Source organism: Pristiophorus japonicus, chromosome 8 (genome assembly GCF_044704955.1).
Source record: "Pristiophorus japonicus isolate sPriJap1 chromosome 8, sPriJap1.hap1, whole genome shotgun sequence".
In the NCBI taxonomy this organism is placed as follows: domain Eukaryota; kingdom Metazoa; phylum Chordata; class Chondrichthyes; family Pristiophoridae; genus Pristiophorus; species Pristiophorus japonicus.
In genome coordinates this window covers 165,854,190-165,874,136 of record NC_091984.1, presented here as the reverse complement: position 1 = coordinate 165,874,136, position 19,947 = coordinate 165,854,190, and the positions used below count along the sequence as shown (strand labels likewise).

Here is a 19,947-nt window from a genome sequence, read left to right as displayed (position 1 = left end):
GATACAAAAGGCATCAAGGGGTATGGGGAAAAAGCGGGAATATGGTGCTGAGATAGAGGATCAGCCATGATCATAGTGAATGGCGGTGCAGATTCGAAGGGCCGAAGGGCCGACTACTGCTCCTATTTTCTATGTTTCTGTTCCCTCAATGGTGGACAAACCCTGAATCAGAACTCCAAAATCTGAGTATCGGCAAGCTGAGATATCTGCACGTGTCAGCTGTGGCTCAGTGGGTAGCATCCTCGCCTTGAGTCAGAAGGTTGTGGGTTCAAGTCCCACTCCAGGGACTTGAGCACATAACTCTAGACTGACACTCCAGCTGAGGGAGCGCTGCACTGTCGGAGGTGCCATCTTAAACCGAGGCCCCGTCTGCTCTCTCAGGCGGACATAAAAGATCCCATGACACTATTTTGAAGAAGAGCAGGAGAGTTATCCCTGGTGTCCTGGCCAATATTTATCCCTCAATCAACATAGCAATGTGATAATGACCAGATAATCTGTTTTTGTTGTGTGTGGGAGCTTACTGTGTGCAAATTGGCTGCTGCGTTTCCTACATTACAACAGTGACTACACTCCAAAAAGTCATGAAAGGTGCTATATAAATGCAAGTCTGCCTTTCTTTCAAATTCATGTGGGTTTAAACTCGAATCCCTTTGGCGGGTTAATGCCAGGAGTGCTCTCGAGCTGCACTTTCTCCCACCGCTGACCCACTGCCGAAAACCTGCTTTAAATATTGACGCCCATAAACGCCCTCTATAGGGAGTCCAGCACTGGGGAGGTGAAACCAATGCTGCTGCTGCAGCAGTGAAAGGGTCGTCTGTAACAACGTGGATCACTGCAGTGTCGGAGTGAGATGTTTCTTCTGGCTATAGGCAGCGGCCTATAAAAGGCTCAGCAGTCCGGGGAGCGTCGAGAGAGGCGGGAGTCGAGAGAGGCAGCGGCCTATAAAAGGCTCAGCAGTCCGGGGAGCGTCGAGAAAGGCAGCGGCCTATAAAAGGCTCAGCAGTCCGGGGAGCGTCCAGAGAGACGGGAGTTGAGAGAGGCATACCGGTGCAGCTCCAGCTGAGAGAAGTCAAAAAAGAAGTAGAAAGAAATCAAAAGGTGACGTCACAGCCAACGTGGTAAGTGATTGGCTGCTGATTGGTGAGTAGTTTTTCTTTTTCTTTATTAGTCAGTAACTTTTAACATTGTTGTCGGCAATTTAAGTGTATCTAAGGGTTAAGTCATGGCAGGACAGCTCGGTCACGTGATATGCTCCTCCTGTACCATGTGGGAACACGGGGACAACACCAGTGTCCCTGACGACTACATGTGCGGGAAGTGTGTCCACCTCCGGCTACTGACGGTCCGCGTTGCGGAGTTGGAGCTGAAGGTGGATTCACTCTGGAGCATCCACGATGCTGAGAATGACGTGAGTATCACGTGTAGCGAGTTGGTCTTACCGCAGGAGAAGGGTCCACAGCCAGCGAGGGAATGGAAGACCAGCAGGAAGAGTAGTGCAAGGAAGGTAGTGCAGGGGTCCCCTGTGGTCATCCCACTGCAAAACAGATACACTGCTTTGAGTGCTGTTGAGGGGGATGACTCATCAGGAGTGGGCAGCAGCAGCCAAGTTCATGGCACCGTGGCTGGCTCTGTTGCACAGGAGGGCAGGAAAAAGAGTGGGCGAGCGATAGTGATAGGGGATTCAATTGTAAGGGGAATAGATAGGCGTTTCTGCGGCCGCAACCGAGACTCCAGGATGGTATGTTGCCTCCCTGGTGCAAGGGTCAAGGATGTCTCGGAGCGGGTGCAGGACATTCTAAAAAGGGAGGGAGAACAGCCAGTTGTCGTGGTGCACGTTGGTACCAATGACATAGGTAAAAAAAGGGATGAGGTCCTACGAAATGAATTTAAGGAGCTAGGAGCTAAATTAAAAAGTAGGACCTCAAAAGTAGTAATCTCGGGATTGCTACCAGTGCCACGTGCTAGTCAGAGTAGGAATCGCAGGATAGCTCAGATGAATACGTGGCTTGAGCAATGGTGCAGCAGGGAGGGATTCAAATTCCTGGGGCATTGGAACCAGTTCTGGGGGAGGTGGGACCAGTACAATCCGGACGGTCTGCACCTGGGCAGAATCGGAACCAATGTCCTCGGGGGAGTGTTTGCTAGTGCTGTTGGGGAGGAGTTAAACTAATATGGCAGGGGGATGGGAACCAATGCAGGGAGATAGAGGGAAACAAAAAGGAGGCAAAAACAAAAGACAGAAAGGAGATGAGGAAAAGTGGAGGGCAGAGAAACCCAAGGCAAAGAACAAAAAGGGCCATTGTACAGCAAAATTCTAAAAGGACAGAGGGTGTTAAAAAAACAAGCCTAAAGGCTTTGTGTCTTAATGCAAGGAGTATCCGCAATAAGGTGGATGAATTAACTGTGCAAATAGATGTTAACAAATATGATGTGATTGGGATTACGGAGACGTGGCTCCAGGATGAGCAGGGCTGGGAACTCAACATCCAGGGGTATTCAACATTCAGGAAGGATAGAATAAAAGGAAAAGGAGGTGGGGTAGCATTGCTGGTTAAGGAGGAGATTAAGGCAATAGTTAGGAAGGACATTAGCTTGGATGATGTGGAATCTATATGGGTAGAGCTGCAGAACACCAAAGGGCAAAAAACGTTAGTGGGAGTTGTGTACAGACCTCCAAACAGTAGTAGTGATGTTGGGGAGGGCATCAAACAGGAAATTAGGGGTGCGTGCAATAAAGGTGCAGCAGTTATAATGGGTGACTTTAATATGCACATAGATTGGGCTAACCAAACTGGAAGCAATACGGTGGAGGAGGATTTTCTGGAGTGCATAAGGGATGGTTTTTTAGACCAATATGTCGAGGAACCAACTAGGGGGGAGGCCATCTTAGACTGGGTGTTATGTAATGAGAAAGGATTAATTAGCAATCTCGTTGTGCGAGGCCCCTTGGGGAAGAGTGACCATAATATGGTGGAATTCTGCATTAGGATGGAGAATGAAACAGTTAATTCAGAGACCATGGTCCAGAACTTAAAGAAGGCTAACTTTGAAGGTATGAGGCATGAATTGGCTGAGATGGATTGGCGAATGATACTTAAGGGGTTGACTGTGGATGGGCAATGGCAGACATTTAGAGACCGCATGGATGAACTACAACAATTGTACATTCCTGTCTGGCATAGAAATAAAAAAGGGAAGGTGGCTCAACCGTGGCTATCAAGGGAAATCAGGGATAGTATTAAAGCCAAGGAAGTGGCATACAAATTGGCCAGAAATAGCAGCGAACCTGGGGACTGGGAGAAATTTAGAACTCAGCAGAGGAGGACAAAGGGTTTGATTAGGGCAGGGAAAATGGAGTATGAGAAGAAGCTTGCAGGGAACATTAAGACGGATTGCAAAAGTTTCTATAGATATGTAAAGAGAAAAAGGTTAGTAAAGACAAACGTAGGTCCCCTGCAGTCAGAATCAGGGGAAGTCATAACGGGGAACAAAGAAATGGCGGACCAATTGAACAAGTACTTTGGTTCGGTATTCACGAAGGAGGACACGAACAACCTTCCGGTTATAAAAGGGGTCGGGGGGTCTAGTAAGGAGGAGGAACTGAGGGAAATCCTTATTAGCCGGGAAATTGTGTTGGGGAAATTGATGGGATTGAAGGCCGATAAATCCCCAGGGCCTGATGGACTGCATCCCAGAGTACTTAAGGAGGTGGCCTTGGAAATAGTGGATGCGTTGACAGTCATTTTCCAACATTCCATTGACTCTGGATCAGTTCCTATGGAGTGGAGGGTAGCCAATGTAACCCCACTTTTTAAAAAAGGAGGGAGAGAGAAAACAGGGAATTATAGACCGGTCAGCCTGACATCGGTAGTGGGTAAAATGATGGAATCAATTATTAAGGATGTCATAGCAGTGCATTTGGAAAGAGGTGACATGATAGGTCCAAGTCAGCATGGATTTGTGAAAGGGAAATCATGCTTGACAAATCTTCTGGAATTTTTTGAGGATGTTTCCAGTAGAGTGGATAAGGGAGAACCAGTTGATGTGGTATATTTGGACTTTCAGAAGGCGTTCGACAAGGTCCCACACAAGAGATTAATGTGCAAAGTTAGAGCACATGGGATTGGGGGTAGTGTACTGACATGGATTGAGAACTGGTTGTCAGACAGGAAGCAAAGAGTAGGAGTAAATGGGTACTTTTCAGAATGGCAGGCAGTGACTAGTGGGGTACCGCAAGGTTCTGTGCTGGGGCCCCAGCTGTTTACACTGTACATTAATAATTTAGATGAGGGGATTAAATGTAGTATCTCCAAATTTGCGGATGACACTAAGTTGGGTGGCAGTGTGAGCTGCGAGGAGGATGCTGTGAGGCTGCAGAGCGACTTGGATAGGTTAGGTGAGTGGGCAAATGCATGGCAGATGAAGTATAATGTGGATAAATGTGAGGTTATCCACTTTGGTGGTAAAAACAGAGAGACAGACTATTATCTGAATGGTGACAGATTAGGAAAAGGGGAGGTGCAAAGAGACCTGGGTGTCATGGTACATCAGTCATTGAAGGTTGGCATGCAGGTGCAGCAGGCGGTTAAGAAAGCAAATGGCATGTTGGCCTTCATAGCAAGGGGATTTGAGTACAGGGGCAGGGAGGTGTTGCTACAGTTGTACAGGGCATTGGTGAGGCCACACCTGGAGTATTGTGTACAGTTTTGGTCTCCTAACCTGAGGAAGGACATTCTTGCTATTGAGGGAGTGCAGCGAAGGTTCACCAGATTGATTCCCGGGATGGCGGGACTGACCTATCAAGAAAGACTGGATCAACTGGGCTTGTATTCACTGGAGTTCAGAAGAATGAGAGGGGACCTCATAGAAACATATAAAATTCTGACGGGGTTAGACAGGTTAGATGCAGGAAGAATGTTCCCAATGTTGGGGAAGTCCAGAACCAGGGGTCACAGTCTAAGGATAAGGGGTAAGCCATTTAGGACCGAGATGCGGAGGAACTTCTTCACCCAGAGAGTGGTGAACCTGTGGAATTCTCTACCACAGAAAGTTGTTGAGGCCAATTCACTAAATATATTCAAAAAGGAGTTAGATGAGGTCCTTACTGCTAGGGGGATCAAGGGGTATGGCGAGAAAGCAGGAATGGGGTACTGAAGTTGAATGTTCAGCCATGAACTCATTGAATGGCGGTGCAGGCTAGAAGGGCCGAATGGCCTACTCCTGCACCTATTTTCTATGTTTCTATGTTTCTAACGAGTCCACAGGTATTCAGTCGAGGTGTGGCTGTTGTAATCCAGAAAAGCAAGGCCCAGTCTTTGAGCCTTGAGGGAAGGAGGTGGAAGTGGCCCTGACAGTGGGTGCAGAATCTCAGGATAGCCAAGGTAACAGTAGGGGGCCGAAAGCCGCGGCCAGGTGTCAGTGCGGAATGGCTGCCATGCCCATTTTCCTGCCGCAGCTCTGACCCCTTACTGACCGGCGGCAAACCCTTATCGAAATTGCCCCTTTCCTGGAATTGCCGAGCGGGAGCGGTGCCGCCGGTACACTCTCTGTGGCTGGGCTGCCCTTAAAGGGGAGTTGGCGCTGCCAGTGACGCCATTTTATTTTGGTCCGGCTGACAATTATGGCTACTGGCCTGGTCAAAACCCTCCCTGGTGGCCCAGTGTTTGCCACTAAAGTGGCTGCAGAGTTCTCAGCGGCCCTCCCCTGTAACTGAGGGAGGGACAGTGTGACACGGTCAGCCCGATGCTGGTGACTGGTTGGGGCGGCTGACCCGCTGCATTGGCCACTCCCGCCCCGCGGCCGATGGTAGATGCGTCCCGTTTGGGGCGGGGCTGAAACTCGGCTCCGAGGTTCACACCTTGTTACAATGAACTGCGATGTGCATCGATCTCCGTCGTGCACCGCAAGGCCGCCCCGAGCTGAACACTATTACATCAATTATATGAGGAGGTACCACAATACCCTTCGCAACTCCATCCTGCCCCTGCCCATGTTCCTTTACACACAGCCAAACACAACAGCCCACTACGGAATGTCTGCTGAAAGTTGGGCTCTGTTCCATATCGCGACGTGCACAGCACATCATGGGCTCCTTTCTTCAAGGAGAAGCAGCCCAAAACCAAAGGCAACAACTTGCATTGCTGTCGTGCCTTTAACATGGTAAAAGACCAGGACCACCTGAATCCCCCCAAAGCTCCTATTACAAAGCATCAATCAGCCACCTGGGACCCTCCAGCTACTGGGGAAGTAGGAGGCGGTGATTGAAGACACACAATGGGGGGCACAGTGGTGCTGAACAGCAGGAATATTGTCGGATTTGTTTTGAGCGAGATGTTTGTGTCACTACTGAGACAGACGCAAGGTGGGAGTAGAGCTCATGTTAATGAGGAGCAAGCTGTGCAGCAAATGAGACGCTTGGTAGTTGCGGAGGAGAACGACATCAGCAAAGAGTTGAGTTTGTTGCGAGAGGGACGGTGAAGGCAGGACTCATTAGGCAGCGGGCTCTGAGCACCAGCTCAAGATCTCCTTTATGGGCTGTTTCTGTAGCTGTCAGTTATTGCTTCCTGAGGGCCACACAGCTTTCTTAAACATTGCTGAGGACCACGGTGAAATGGTTCCTGCCTGGATCTGCAGACAAGGAGCTATGGGTACCAAGGGGGGGCACAGGCCACCTATGATGGCTGTCTCCTGGTCTGGCAACGCCTTGATTTAAAAATTCTCAAATCCCTCCAGGGCCCCGCCCCTCCCTATCTCTGTAATCCCCTCCAGCCCCACAACCCCCCCAAGATGTCTGCACTCCGCTAATTTGGGCCTCCTGCTCATGCTCGAATTTCTTTGTGCCACCATCGGTGGCCGTGCCTTCAGCTGCCTTGGCTCCAAGCTCTGGAATTCCCTGCTTAAACCTCTCTCTCCTTTAAAGTGCTCCTTAAAACCTACCTCTTTGTAGGTTTGGTCATCTGTCCTAATTGTCTCCTTATGTGCGTCTGACAACACTCCTGTGAAATGCCTTGGGATGTTTTACTATGTTCGCCATGCGGGTGCTGCCTATCTTTTACCAGGAACTTATCAGGGTCTGGCACAGAGTCGCCACGAAGCACAGTTCTCCCCTGTCTGGAGTGGCGGCTGTCCTGCAGGAGCCGCTGCTCAGAAATCCGTATCTCCACGACCACGGTTTTAGGTGGCAGGGGGACGAGAGGGCTGTGGCTGGCGAGGTGACCAGGGTCAGGGACCTGCTCGATGGCGCATGAGCGGGCTGGATGGCGCCAGACGTGCTGGTACGGCACCTATCCTGGGCCAACGTCCGGCCCGCGGCCAATGCCACCGAGTCACTAAAAACAGCGCTGGTGTGTCGAGGAGGCTCAAGCACCGTGGGGAGATCCCGTCCGAACTGACCGTCAGGACGGAATTCCTCATCGGTGCCAAGCCCCGAAACCTCCCACGGGAGCCGGCACCTCACAACTTGAGCCTCCTCGGGGAAATCCCCTCTGTGCCTTTCAGTTCTGCGCGGAGGGGTTTCCTGTACAGGCTGCTCCTGCACACTCTCCATGTTGCCATCCTCATTTGCCATCCGGACACACCATGGCGCACCAGCTTACCGTCCGGAGGAGGCGGGGGTCCCCGATGGAGTGCACTCTATGCGGGAGTCTTCCCTCTATTTATTGGGGACTTGGCCTGGAGGTTGTTGCACGGAGCAGTCCCGTGCAATAAGTTTTTAAGTCAGTTCACGGGCTCCCAGGCTGCCTGTAATTTTTGCGGTCTGGAGGAGTCCATTTGCCATGTTTTTATGGAATGTGCGAGGTTGCAGCCCCTCTTCCACTATTTAAAGGGGCTGCTCCTCAAATTCTGGTTTCACTTCAGTCCCATGCTCCTGATCTTTGGGCATCCTGTGTGGAGGGGAGTGAGCAGGTCGGAGGGACTCCTCGTAGGACTGCTCCTGGGCCTGGCCAAGGGTGCCATCAGCCGGTCCAGGCAGCGGGCGGTCATTCAGCCCGACTGCCTGCCTCTCTTCCACGGGTACAGCTGAGCCAGGGTGTCCCTGGAGATGGAGCACGCAGTGTCCACCGGTACGCTCGCGGCCTTCCGCGAGAGGTGGGCGCCGGAGGGACTGGAGTGCATCATCACCCCCGGCAACCAAATTTTAATTTGATTTTATGTCTACAGTTTAATTTGTTGGTTTTAGTTTCCCCCCCTCCTCTTTTAGCCAGGGGGCACTTGTATAAAAAAGGGCCACTGGAAAAAAATGTATTTTGGAGTGTGACCCCCCCCTTGCAGGGGACATTTGTTTAAAGTGCACAACTAAAATAGTTGAACTGGTAATGTGTAGTGTGATTGTTAAACCTTTGCTAATAAACCAACTAGTTCTTAAGAGCAACGTGTTGCTATGAATTCTTAAGCAAAGAGCCCATGAAGAAAATACATTACAATACTGTATTCCATCGAGGCAGTGGCAGAGAACACCTTTCTTGCTGATGTGACAGACCAGAAATAGACCAGGTTCATGTTGCTGCTGTACACCTCATAGCCTTTGGCACCAACACAAACAAGAAAAAGAAATAAAAAAGGCTTGCATTTATATAGCGCCTTTCACAACCTCAGGACGTTCCTGCGCACTTCCCAACCAATGAAGTAGTTTTGGTGTCGTCACTGTTGTAATGTATTCCTCTGCCAAGTATTGTGCGTGAGGTCCCTGATATATCTTGTTCCCACGCTTACTGCAGGCAACTTCAGCGTCCCACAAGAGAGATATTTCACTTATGGAAGAAACTCAGGAGGTGGGTGGAAGTGCAAGCTAACCAAAATGGTCATGCTTCGTAAGCAAAGTCCCAAATTACTTCTTCAAGATGAAGGCATCTAGAGCACAAAGGTCAAAAGTTAGCCGAAAGCTTCCCACACTTCTGAAAACCAAAGTAAGAGGCACAAAATAATGTTCTTGGCCCTGGGGAACTTTTTCTGTTGTTCCTCTTCGAAACAGATTTCTGATCTTTTTCCAGAGGTTCTGTAAAATGCCCATGAAAATGATACTGTTAAAACAGAAAACAAGGCTTGCATTTATATAGCACCTTTTATGATCACAGGACGTCCCAAAGTGCTTTGCAGCCAATGAAGTACTTTTGGAGTGTAATCGCTGCTGTAATGTAGGAAACACAGCAGCCAACTTGTGCACAGCAAGCTCCCACCCAGCAGTGAGATAATGACCAGATAATCAGTTTTAGTGATGCTAGTTGAGGGATAAATATTGACCAGGGCACTGAGGAGAGCTCCCCTGTGCTTCTTTGAATAGTGCCACGAGATCTTTTATTTCCACCTGAGAGAGCAGACAGGGCCTTGGTTTAATGTCTCATCTGAAAAATTGCATCTCTGACAGTGCAGGGCTCCCTCAGCACTGCACTGAGCCCCAGGCTGCCCACTGAGCCCCAGGCTGCCCTCTAGAGCCCCAGGCTGCCCTCTAGAGCCCCAGGCTGCCCTCTAGAGCCCCAGGCTGCCCTCTAGAGCCCCAGGCTGCCCTCTAGAGCCCCAGGCTGCCCTCTAGAGCCCCAGGCTGCCCTCTAGAGCCCCAGGCTGCCCTCTAGAGCCCCAGGCTGCCCTCTAGAGCCCCAGGCTGCCCTCTAGAGCCCCAGGCTGCCCTCTAGAGCCCCAGGCTGCCCTCTAGAGCCCCAGGCTGCCCTCTAGAGCCCCAGGCTGCCCTCTAGAGCCCCAGGCTGCCCTCTAGAGCCCCAGGCTGCCCTCTAGAGCCCCAGGCTGCCCTCTAGAGCCCCAGGCTGCCCTCTAGAGCCCCAGGCTGCCCTCTAGAGCCCCAGGCTGCCCTCTAGAGCCCCAGGCTGCCCTCTAGAGCCCCAGGCTGCCCTCTAGAGCCCCAGGCTGCCCTCTAGAGCCCCAGGCTGCCCTCTAGAGCCCCAGGCTGCCCTCTAGAGCCCCAGGCTGCCCTCTAGAGCCCCAGGCTGCCCTCTAGAGCCCCAGGCTGCCCTCTAGAGCCCCAGGCTGCCCTCTAGAGCCCCAGGCTGCCCTCTAGAGCCCCAGGCTGCCCTCTAGAGCCCCAGGCTGCCCTCTAGAGCCCCAGGCTGCCCTCTAGAGCCCCAGGCTGCCCTCTAGAGCCCCAGGCTGCCCTCTAGAGCCCCAGCCTGCCCTCTGAGCCCCAGCCTGCCCTCTAGAGCCCCAGGCTGCCCTCTAGAGCCCCAGGCTGCCCTCTAGAGCCCCAGGCTGCCCTCTAGAGCCCCAGGCTGCCCTCTAGAGCCCCAGGCTGCCCTCTAGAGCCCCAGGCTGCCCTCTAGAGCCCCAGGCTGCCCTCTAGAGCCCCAGGCTGCCCTCTAGAGCCCCAGGCTGCCCTCTAGAGCCCCAGGCTGCCCTCTAGAGCCCCAGGCTGCCCTCTAGAGCCCCAGGCTGCCCTCTAGAGCCCCAGGCTGCCCTCTAGAGCCCCAGGCTGCCCTCTGAGCCCCAGCCTGCCCTCTGAGCCCCAGCCTGCCCTCTGAGCCCCAGCCTGCCCTCTGAGCCCCAGCCTGCCCTCTGAGCCCCAGCCTGCCCTCTGAGCCCCAGCCTGCCCTCTGAGCCCCAGCCTGCCCTCTGAGCCCCAGCCTGCCCTCTGAGCCCCAGCCTGCCCTCTGAGCCCCAGCCTGCCCTCTGAGCCCCAGCCTGCCCTCTGAGCCCCAGCCTGCCCTCTGAGCCCCAGCCTGCCCTCTGAGCCCCAGCCTGCCCTCTGAGCCCCAGCCTGCCCTCTGAGCCCCAGGCTGCCCTCTGAGCCCCAGGCTGCCCTCTGAGCCCCAGGCTGCCCACTGAGCCCCAGGCTGCCCACTGAGCCCCAGGCTGCCCTCTAGAGCCCCAGGCTGCCCTCTAGAGCCCCAGGCTGCCCTCTAGAGCCCCAGGCTGCCCTCTAGAGCCCCAGGCTGCCCTCTAGAGCCCCAGGCTGCCCTCTAGAGCCCCAGGCTGCCCTCTAGAGCCCCAGGCTGCCCTCTAGAGCCCCAGGCTGCCCTCTAGAGCCCCAGGCTGCCCTCTAGAGCCCCAGGCTGCCCTCTAGAGCCCCAGGCTGCCCTCTAGAGCCCCAGGCTGCCCTCTAGAGCCCCAGGCTGCCCTCTAGAGCCCCAGGCTGCCCTCTAGAACCCCAGGCTGCCCTCTAGAGCCCCAGGCTGCCCTCTAGAGCCCCAGGCTGCCCTCTAGAGCCCCAGGCTGCCCTCTAGAGCCCCAGGCTGCCCTCTAGAGCCCCAGGCTGCCCTCTAGAGCCCCAGGCTGCCCTCTAGAGCCCCAGGCTGCCCTCTAGAGCCCCAGGCTGCCCTCTAGAGCCCCAGGCTGCCCTCTAGAGCCCCAGGCTGCCCTCTAGAGCCCCAGGCTGCCCTCTAGAGCCCCAGGCTGCCCTCTAGAGCCCCAGGCTGCCCTCTGAGCCCCAGGCTGCCCTCTGAGCCCCAGCCTGCCCTCTGAGCCCCAGCCTGCCCTCTGAGCCCCAGCCTGCCCTCTGAGCCCCAGCCTGCCCTCTGAGCCCCAGCCTGCCCTCTGAGCCCCAGCCTGCCCTCTGAGCCCCAGCCTGCCCTCTGAGCCCCAGCCTGCCCTCTGAGCCCCAGCCTGCCCTCTGAGCCCCAGCCTGCCCTCTGAGCCCCAGCCTGCCCTCTGAGCCCCAGCCTGCCCTCTGAGCCCCAGCCTGCCCTCTGAGCCCCAGCCTGCCCTCTGAGCCCCAGCCTGCCCTCTGAGCCCCAGCCTGCCCTCTGAGCCCCAGGCTGCCCTCTGAGCCCCAGGCTGCCCTCTGAGCCCCAGGCTGCCCACTGAGCCCCAGGCTGCCCACTGAGCCCCAGGCTGCCCACTGAGCCCCAGGCTGCCCTCTGAGCCCCAGGCTGCCCTCTGAGCCCCAGGCTGCCCTCTGAGCCCCAGGCTGCCCTCTGAGCCCCAGGCTGCCCTCTGAGCCCCAGGCTGCCCTCTGAGCCCCAGGCTGCCCTCTGAGCCCCAGGCTGCCCTCTGAGCCCCAGGCTGCCCTCTGAGCCCCAGGCTGCCCTCTGAGCCCCAGGCTGCCCTCTGAGCCCCAGGCTGCCCTCTGAGCCCCAGGCTGCCCTCTGAGCCCCAGGCTGCCCTCTGAGCCCCAGGCTGCCCTCTGAGCCCCAGGCTGCCCTCTGAGCCCCAGGCTGCCCTCTGAGCCCCAGGCTGCCCTCTGAGCCCCAGGCTGCCCTCTGAGCCCCAGGCTGCCCTCTGAGCCCCAGGCTGCCCTCTGAGCCCCAGGCTGCCCTCTGAGCCCCAGGCTGCCCTCTGAGCCCCAGGCTGCCCTCTGAGCCCCAGGCTGCCCTCTGAGCCCCAGGCTGCCCTCTGAGCCCCAGGCTGCCCTCTGAGCCCCAGGCTGCCCTCTGAGCCCCAGGCTGCCCTCTGAGCCCCAGGCTGCCCTCTGAGCCCCAGGCTGCCCTCTGAGCCCCAGGCTGGCTGCCCACTGACCCCCAGGCTGCCCACTGAGCCCCAGGCTGCCCACTGAGCCACGCTGACACCCACTGAGAACTCACGATGACACCCACTGAGAACTCACGCTAAGTAAGGAGTAGCACCCACTCGCAGCTTTTTCTCCCCAAACACTCAGGGAATTGGAGGCCATTGCTGAAGTAATCACCCGGGGCGTCCCCATCCAGGGTCTGGGTGACGAGGTCCCCCACAGCGGGTATTTACTGGGTGTCGATGGGGGACAAGGGGTGTCCTCTTGCTGAAGCCCTGCTCATGATACCGCTGAGCCATTTAGTGCCATTAGACGGGAACACTGCTTACTAATCCCAGCGTGCCTGACCTGATGCTGATTCCTGTAATGAGCCATAAGCTCTGTCTCTTAAGTTGCCTCAGTCTGATCTCGCTAAGATCTGGAACCCAGGAGATTATCTTCTGCAACCTTTCTTGTAAATCTACATTCCAAATCGAACAATGGAACCAATATCTTGGGGCACATTCAGATACTTGTGCGCAGGTCAGCAGTGGAATCTGACCTTTGCTGCGTGGCACAGGTTATCTGGCCTGACTGCCACCACTGTCCCCTGGCCAAATTCTCACAATCTTTGTTGCAAATTACACGGCACAAATCAACTCTACAAACAGGCACTCAACAGCCACCTCTCCTGGGTCCATTATAATATCCATGTACTTACTGGACTATGCAGAGGGCTAAAGGTAGCTGAGAAGTTATCCTGGTGCACAACTAATAAAATGACTTCCATCCAGCTAGCTTAGCCAGGATCCCCTGCGGCCCGAGAGGCAAACTCATTGCTTGTACGGGTATCAAGGGGTATACAGAAGAGGTGTGTCAATGGAAAGGTACAGATGGCGGAACAGGCTGGAGGGGCTGAATGGCCGACTCCTGTTCCCGTTATGTCTTGGTCCTTGTCCTCGCGCTCATATTCCTCAGCTTTACCTTCAGGGAAGAAGAGGGCACTCCATTGTCCATCAGCTGGCTCTCTGGATGCCTAGGGCATTCTGAGAGGTGGCCCAATGCTCCCGCTCTAGTAATGGACCATATATTGACATTGAGAGGTCAAAGCTGCCCGGGACAGTCCTATCTAGGTCAGTATTCCACTGGGGAGGAGGGATCAAAGCCACACTAACAAGGGATAAGATTTTCAGGCAAAACACACAGTTGCAAAGTCTCTCATGGAGCGATCTTCAACTGATGACTCATGTTCTTATGTTCTTACCTTGGAAGAATAAGAAATTAGGAGCAGGAGTAGGCCATATAGCCCCTCGAGCCTGTTCTGCCATTTATGATGATCATGGCTGATCCGATCATGGACTCAGCTCCACTTCCCTGCCCGCTCCCCATAACCCCTTATTCCCTTATCAGTTAAGAAATTGTCGATCTCTGTCGTAAATTTATTCAATGACCCAGCTTCAACAGCTCTCTGAGGCAGCGAATTCTACAGATTCACAACCCTTTGAGAGAAGAAATTTCTCCTCATCTCAGTTTTAAATGGACGGCCCCTTATTCTAAGATTATGCCCTCTAGTTCTAGTCTCCCTCATCAGTGGAAACATCCTCTCTGCATCCACTTTGTCAAGCCCCCTCATAATCTTATACGTTTCGATAAGATCACCTCTCATTCTTCTGAATTCCAATAAGTATAGGCCCAACCTACTCAACCTTTCCTCATAAGTCAACCTCCTCATCCCCGGAATCAACCTTGTGAACCTTCTCTGAACTGCCTCCAAAGCAAGTATATCCTTTCGTAAATATGGAAACCAAAACTGTACGCAGTTTCTGGAGCCAAGTATTAATATCCAGGCTTCCCAAGTCAGGAGTGCAGGCTGTACACGTGGCCTGTGTGACCTGAGCCTGCCTATGTTGCTGGGTTCCGGTTATTATCACCCTGTGTAGGCCTGCCCATTGCAGATTCTGCACTTGGGATCAGGGGGTGACCTTGGCCGAAGCTACGGGGCCTTTTGGCTGATACCCACAGACAATATCCAAGTGTCTCCAGCCCGGAGAGTGTTCCAACAGCCCTGGGTGTCTGAGCCCCCATGGCCTTACTGCTCGCCCCCTTAGATCCTCTGATTGGAGCTGGGCTTAGCACTGCACATAACTCCGATTTCTTCTGCACCTCTGCGAATTAATGTCCGCCCACAGGACACAGGGAAATTAATTTCACAATATATATTTTCACACTGATAGGAATGGAGTGATTTGGTTAGCAAAGAATTTATGTGTTACCCTCTATGGCACAGTCAGGCCCCTCTCATGATCAAACTCATTTCATATTCCTATGGAACCTTTATAGTCAGAGACCATTACCCCATCAGTCAGGGCTGGATTCAAACCGAGAGGAAAAGGGGTTAACCCACCACTGCTATACCAGCCTCCAACAGGACATTTTGAAAATAAATAGTTGATAGAGTAATCATAGAATATTTACAATAACATTATTTTATATACTCCATGGCAGCAAGTCACACACCATCCTGACTTGGAAATATATCACCGTTCTTTCATTGTCGCTGGGTCAAAATCCTGGAACTCCCTCCCTAGCAGCACTGAGAGAGTTCCTTCTCGAGGGCAATTAGGGATGGGCAATAAATGTCGGCCTTGCCAGCGATACTCACATCCCGTGAATGAATAAAATAACCTGCCTCGTGCTGTCTTCTGTCGATCTCGCAGATATTTGTTCAGTGCCACTCTGGACAAATAATATTCACAGAATAAAACTATATAGAAGTGATTTTTGAAAATTTTTTAAATATTAATGGGCAGAAGATCGCTAGGGGTTAAGGGGAATGTAATCCTCTTTGCCTGCTCCCCATGGATCCTTTCATAGAATCATACAACGGTACAACACAGGAGGCCATTGTGCCCATCGAGTCTACGCCGGCTCACTCGAAGAGCAGTCCAGTCAGTCCCACTCCTCCCGCTCTTTCCCCAGATCCCGGCAATTTTTTCTCCTCAAATATTGATCCAATTCCCTTTTGAAGCCTACTATTGACTGTATCCAGCACCCCATCAGCCAGTGCTTTCCAAATCCTAACCACTCGTTGCGAAAAGAAGTGTTTCCTCGTCTCGCCTCTGGTTCTTTTGCCAATCACCTTAAATCTGTGCCCTCTGGTTATCGACCCTTCAGCCATTGGAAACAGTTTCCCTTTATTTACTCTACCTAAACCCTTCATGATTTTAAACAGCTCTATCAAATCTCCCCTTAACGTTCTCTGCTCCAAGGTGAGCAACCGCAGCCTCTCCACGTAATTGTAATTAACTCCTTGGTGGAAAATGAGCTCCCAAATCTTTACCTGAAGAAAGACCTGGCAACTTGCCTCCTCAAAAGTTGCTTCAATACTCCCCACTTTCTACTGATGTCTGATTTATCATTGTATGAAATGACCATCTTGCTTAGATAAAAGTTGACAATAGACAACAGAATACGACAAGCTTGTTTGCAAATTATGCCTTTCCAGCTACTAACTGCTGCAAGTCCCTGCATTTTGCAGGAAAAATGCAGGGAGCAGCACCAGCCTTCTTTGACCTTACTTTACAAAGGCCTTTGACACTGTCAACCGCGAGGGTCGATGGAATGTCTTCCTCCGTTTCGGATGCCCCCAAAAGTTCATCATCATCCTTCGCATGCCCCACAACGACATGCAGGCAGTGATCCTTACCAACGGATCCATTACAGACCCAATCCACGTCCGGACCGGGGTCAAACAGCGCTACGTCATCGCCCCAGCCCTCTTCTCAATCTTCCTCGTTGCCATGCTCCACCTCACAGTCAACAAGCTCCCCACTAGAGTGGAACTAAACTACAGAACCAGTGGGAAGCTGTTCAACCTACGCCGTCTCCAGGCCAGGTCCAAGACCACCCCAACCTCTGTCGTCAAGCTACAGTACACGGACGATGCCTGCGTCTGCACACATACAGAGGCTGAACTCCTGGACATAGTCGACGTATTTACTGAGGCGTACGAAAGCATGGGCCGTAAGACAAAGGTCCACACTAGCCTGTCCTCACCGCACAGCACTGCCCCCCAGTCATCAAGATCCATGGCGCGGCCCTGGACAACGTGGACCATTTCCCATACCTCAGGAGCCTCATATCATCAAGAGCAGACATTGATGATGAGATCCAACACCGCCTGCAGTGCGCCAGTGCAGTCTTCGGCCGCCTGAGGAAAAGAGTGTTTGAAGACCAGGCCCTCAAAACTGCCATCAAGCTCATGGTCTACAGGGCTTTAGTAATACCTGTCCTCCTATATGGCCCAGAGACATGGACCATGTACAGTAGATACCTCAAGTCGCTTGTCTCCGCAAGATCCTACAAATCCCTTGGGAGGACAGACGCACCAACATTAGCGTCCTCGACCAGGCCAACATCCCCAGCATTGAAGCACTGACCACACTTGATCAGCTCCACTGGGCAGGCCACATCGTTCGCATGCTAGACACGAGACTCCCAAAGCAAGTGCTCTACTCGGAGCTCCTTCACGGCAAAGGAGCCAAAGATGGGCAGAGGAAACGTTACAAGGTCACCTTCAAAGCCTCCCTGATAAAGTGCAACATCCCCACCTGGGAGTCCCTGGCCAAAGACCGCCTTAAGTGGAGAAAGCGCATCCGGGAGGGCTCATTGCCAAGAGCGTGCAGAAATCAAGCGCAGGCAGCGGAAAGAGCGTGCGGCAAACCAGTCCCACCCACCCTTTCCCTCAACGATTACCTGTCCCTGACAGGGACTGTGGTTCTCGTATTGGACTGTTCAGCCACCTAAGGACTCATTTTAAGAGTGGAAGCAAGTCTTCCTCGATTCCGAGGGACTGCCTATGATGATGATGCTGCAAGTGCATTAAACATGAAGAGGTTGTATTTTCACGACTCTTGTGAGAAGATTTCTACATTTGTACAAGCTATTTGATAAATAAGATGGATGTTTCAGTACGATGGATTTTTAAAAAACTGTTTCTAAACTATTTTTAGCTGTTCCTGTTTAAATCCATTCACTGCCTTGCCCCTCCCTGACTCTCTAATCTGCTCCAGCCCTATACCCTGCCCCCAGAACACAGTGTTTCTCCGATTCTGGCCTCTTGTGCACCTCCAACTCGCTTCGCCCTCGCCTTTAGCCATCTAGGCCCCAAAGCTCTGTAATTCCCTCACTAAACCTCTACGCCTCTTCACCTTCTTTGAGACCATCCTTAAAATCCACGTCTTTAACCAAGCTATTGCTCACCCCTCCTAATATTTTCTTCTTTGGCTTGGCTTCCATTTTTGTCTGAACATGCTCCAGTGCCATTTTTCCATGTTTAAGATGCTACATAAATGCAAGGTGTTGTTTCTCATCAGTCTTGGACACAAGTTGTTCAGTTATACCCTAAATCTTTTATCTTCAGGTCCTTAATGAACTACATTGAAATGGAGATTCAGAAAGAATAGTGAATGCTTTATTACAGTCATTTGATTAGTAGTTTAGCAACCAAAGGCAGATTGTGAACACAAATAAGAGTTAAATCTCGTCATGATTTGATAAAGATCCATATAAACGTACAACAGCCGTTGTCCACATGCTGCTCAATTTAAGCAGTCTGTTAAGTGATTTGTGAAATTATAAAGAAATATATCTCTGGGATTTATTTAATTACTTGGAGCATTCAATAAAAAAAAAGACTTGCATTTATATAGCGCCTTTCATGACCACCGGACGTCTCAAAGCGCTTTACAGCCAATTAAGTACTTTTGGAGTGTAGTCACTGTTGTAATGTGGGACACGCAGCAGCCAACTTACACACAGCAAGCTCCCACACATAGCAATGTGATAATTATTGTGTTCCTAACACAGATGAGGCTGCACACAGGGAGGTTAAAGTAACAGTGACCTCAGTCTTTAATAAGACACTCCAGAGTGAGGAACAGGCCTTAGGGGCCGGCTTATATACAGTGCTCCCAAGGGATGCTGGGATCCTTGGGACTTCAGGTGGCGGAACATGGGAGTGCATGCTTTACAGATACACAACAATAATGACCAGGTAATCTGTTTTTGTTATGTTGACTGAGGGATAAATATTGGTCCCAGGACATCAGAGATAACTCCCCTGCTCTTCTTCGAAAAAGATGGGATCTTTTATGTCCATCTGAGAGGGCACAGTTTAACATCTCATCGGAAAAACGGCATCTCCGACAGTGTGGCACTCCCTCAGTACTGCACTGGAATGTCAGCCTAGATTTTTGTGCTCAAGTCCCTGGAGTGGGACTAGAACCCACAACCTTATGACTCAGAGGCGAGTGTGCTGCCCACTGAGCCACGGCTGACACTCAATGAAAGGAAGCTCCAGCATGTGCCCCAAGGACCTGTCGCCGGGTGCAGGGCGAGGTTAGATGCTGTTACTCACCATTCCCACTCGGTTGATGGCGCAGGTGAAACAGTGGTTGGCAATGGCTGCGTTCCGGGCTTCAATGGGCCACATGGGTTCACTGGAACATTTACAACAACAATCAGTTAGAAACATAGAAATTTACAGCGCAGAAGGAGGCCATTCCGGCCCATCATGTCCACGCCGGCCGACAAAGAGTTGCACGGCCCTCGGTCAGCAGCCCTGAAGGTTACATATAAACCCATGAACAATGACAGAAAGGCAAAGAGCACCCAGCCCAACCAGTTCACCACACACAACTGCGACACCCTTAATACTGAAACATTCTACACTCCACCCCAACCGGAGCCATGTGATCTCCTGGGAGAGGCAAAAACCAGATAAAAACCCCGGCCAAGTTAGGGAGAAAAAATCTGGGAAAATTCCTCTCCAACACATCCAGGTGATTGAAACTAGTCCAGGAGATCACCCTGGCCGTGTGTACATTGTCACAGCCTGTGTAAAATAGGCTGTGTGTACGCTGTCACAGCCCGTGTAAAATAGGCTGTGTGTACGCTGTCACAGCCCGTGTAAAATAGGCTGTGTGTACCCTGTCACAGCCCGTGTAAAATAGGCTGTGTGTACCCTGTCACAGCCCGTGTAAAATAGGCTGTGTGTACGCTGTCACAGCCCGTGTAAAATAGGCTGTGTGTACCCTGTCACAGCCCGTGTAAAATAGGCTGTGTGTACGCTGTCACAGGCCGTGTAAAATAGGCTGTGTGTACCCTGTCACAGCCCGTGTAAAATCCAGGCCAAGGAGTTACAAAGCAGTTTCACTCACACAGGAATGTTGCAATGATTGGCCGACCTGTCTGAAAATAAATGTATAAGGAAGATTGATGCATACTCTGGAAGCCATGGACTCGGGCAGTTAGTCGTTTCTATTGTAGGCTGGTGTGGGGGGGGGAGTATGAATGGAGCCGATTGCGGAATTGTCAGCGAACAGGCCTCACTACTGGCCGTGCAACTGAGGGAAGGTCAGTAATGAAGCAGCTGAAGTTGGTTGGGTTGAGAACACTCCTGCAGTGATGTCCATTGGAGGGTTTTCCATTTGAACCGCAATGATCTCAGTTTTGCCCGGGCTCCTTGGAGAACACTTGCTCAAATTCTGCCATGATGTCAAGGGCAGTCACTC

At 52.4% G+C, this 19,947-nt stretch overlaps 1 protein-coding gene across 1 annotated transcript in view; it reads right to left on the bottom strand.

Moving 5' to 3' along the window:
- upb1 (ureidopropionase, beta) overlaps positions 1–19,947 on the bottom strand; it is a 157,754-nt gene that overhangs the window by 13,272 nt on the left and 124,535 nt on the right. The window contains exon 8 of the mRNA XM_070888307.1: positions 18,792–18,873. Within this exon, the coding sequence (XP_070744408.1) occupies positions 18,792–18,873 (82 nt within the window). The remainder of the gene's footprint in view (positions 1–18,791; positions 18,874–19,947) is intronic.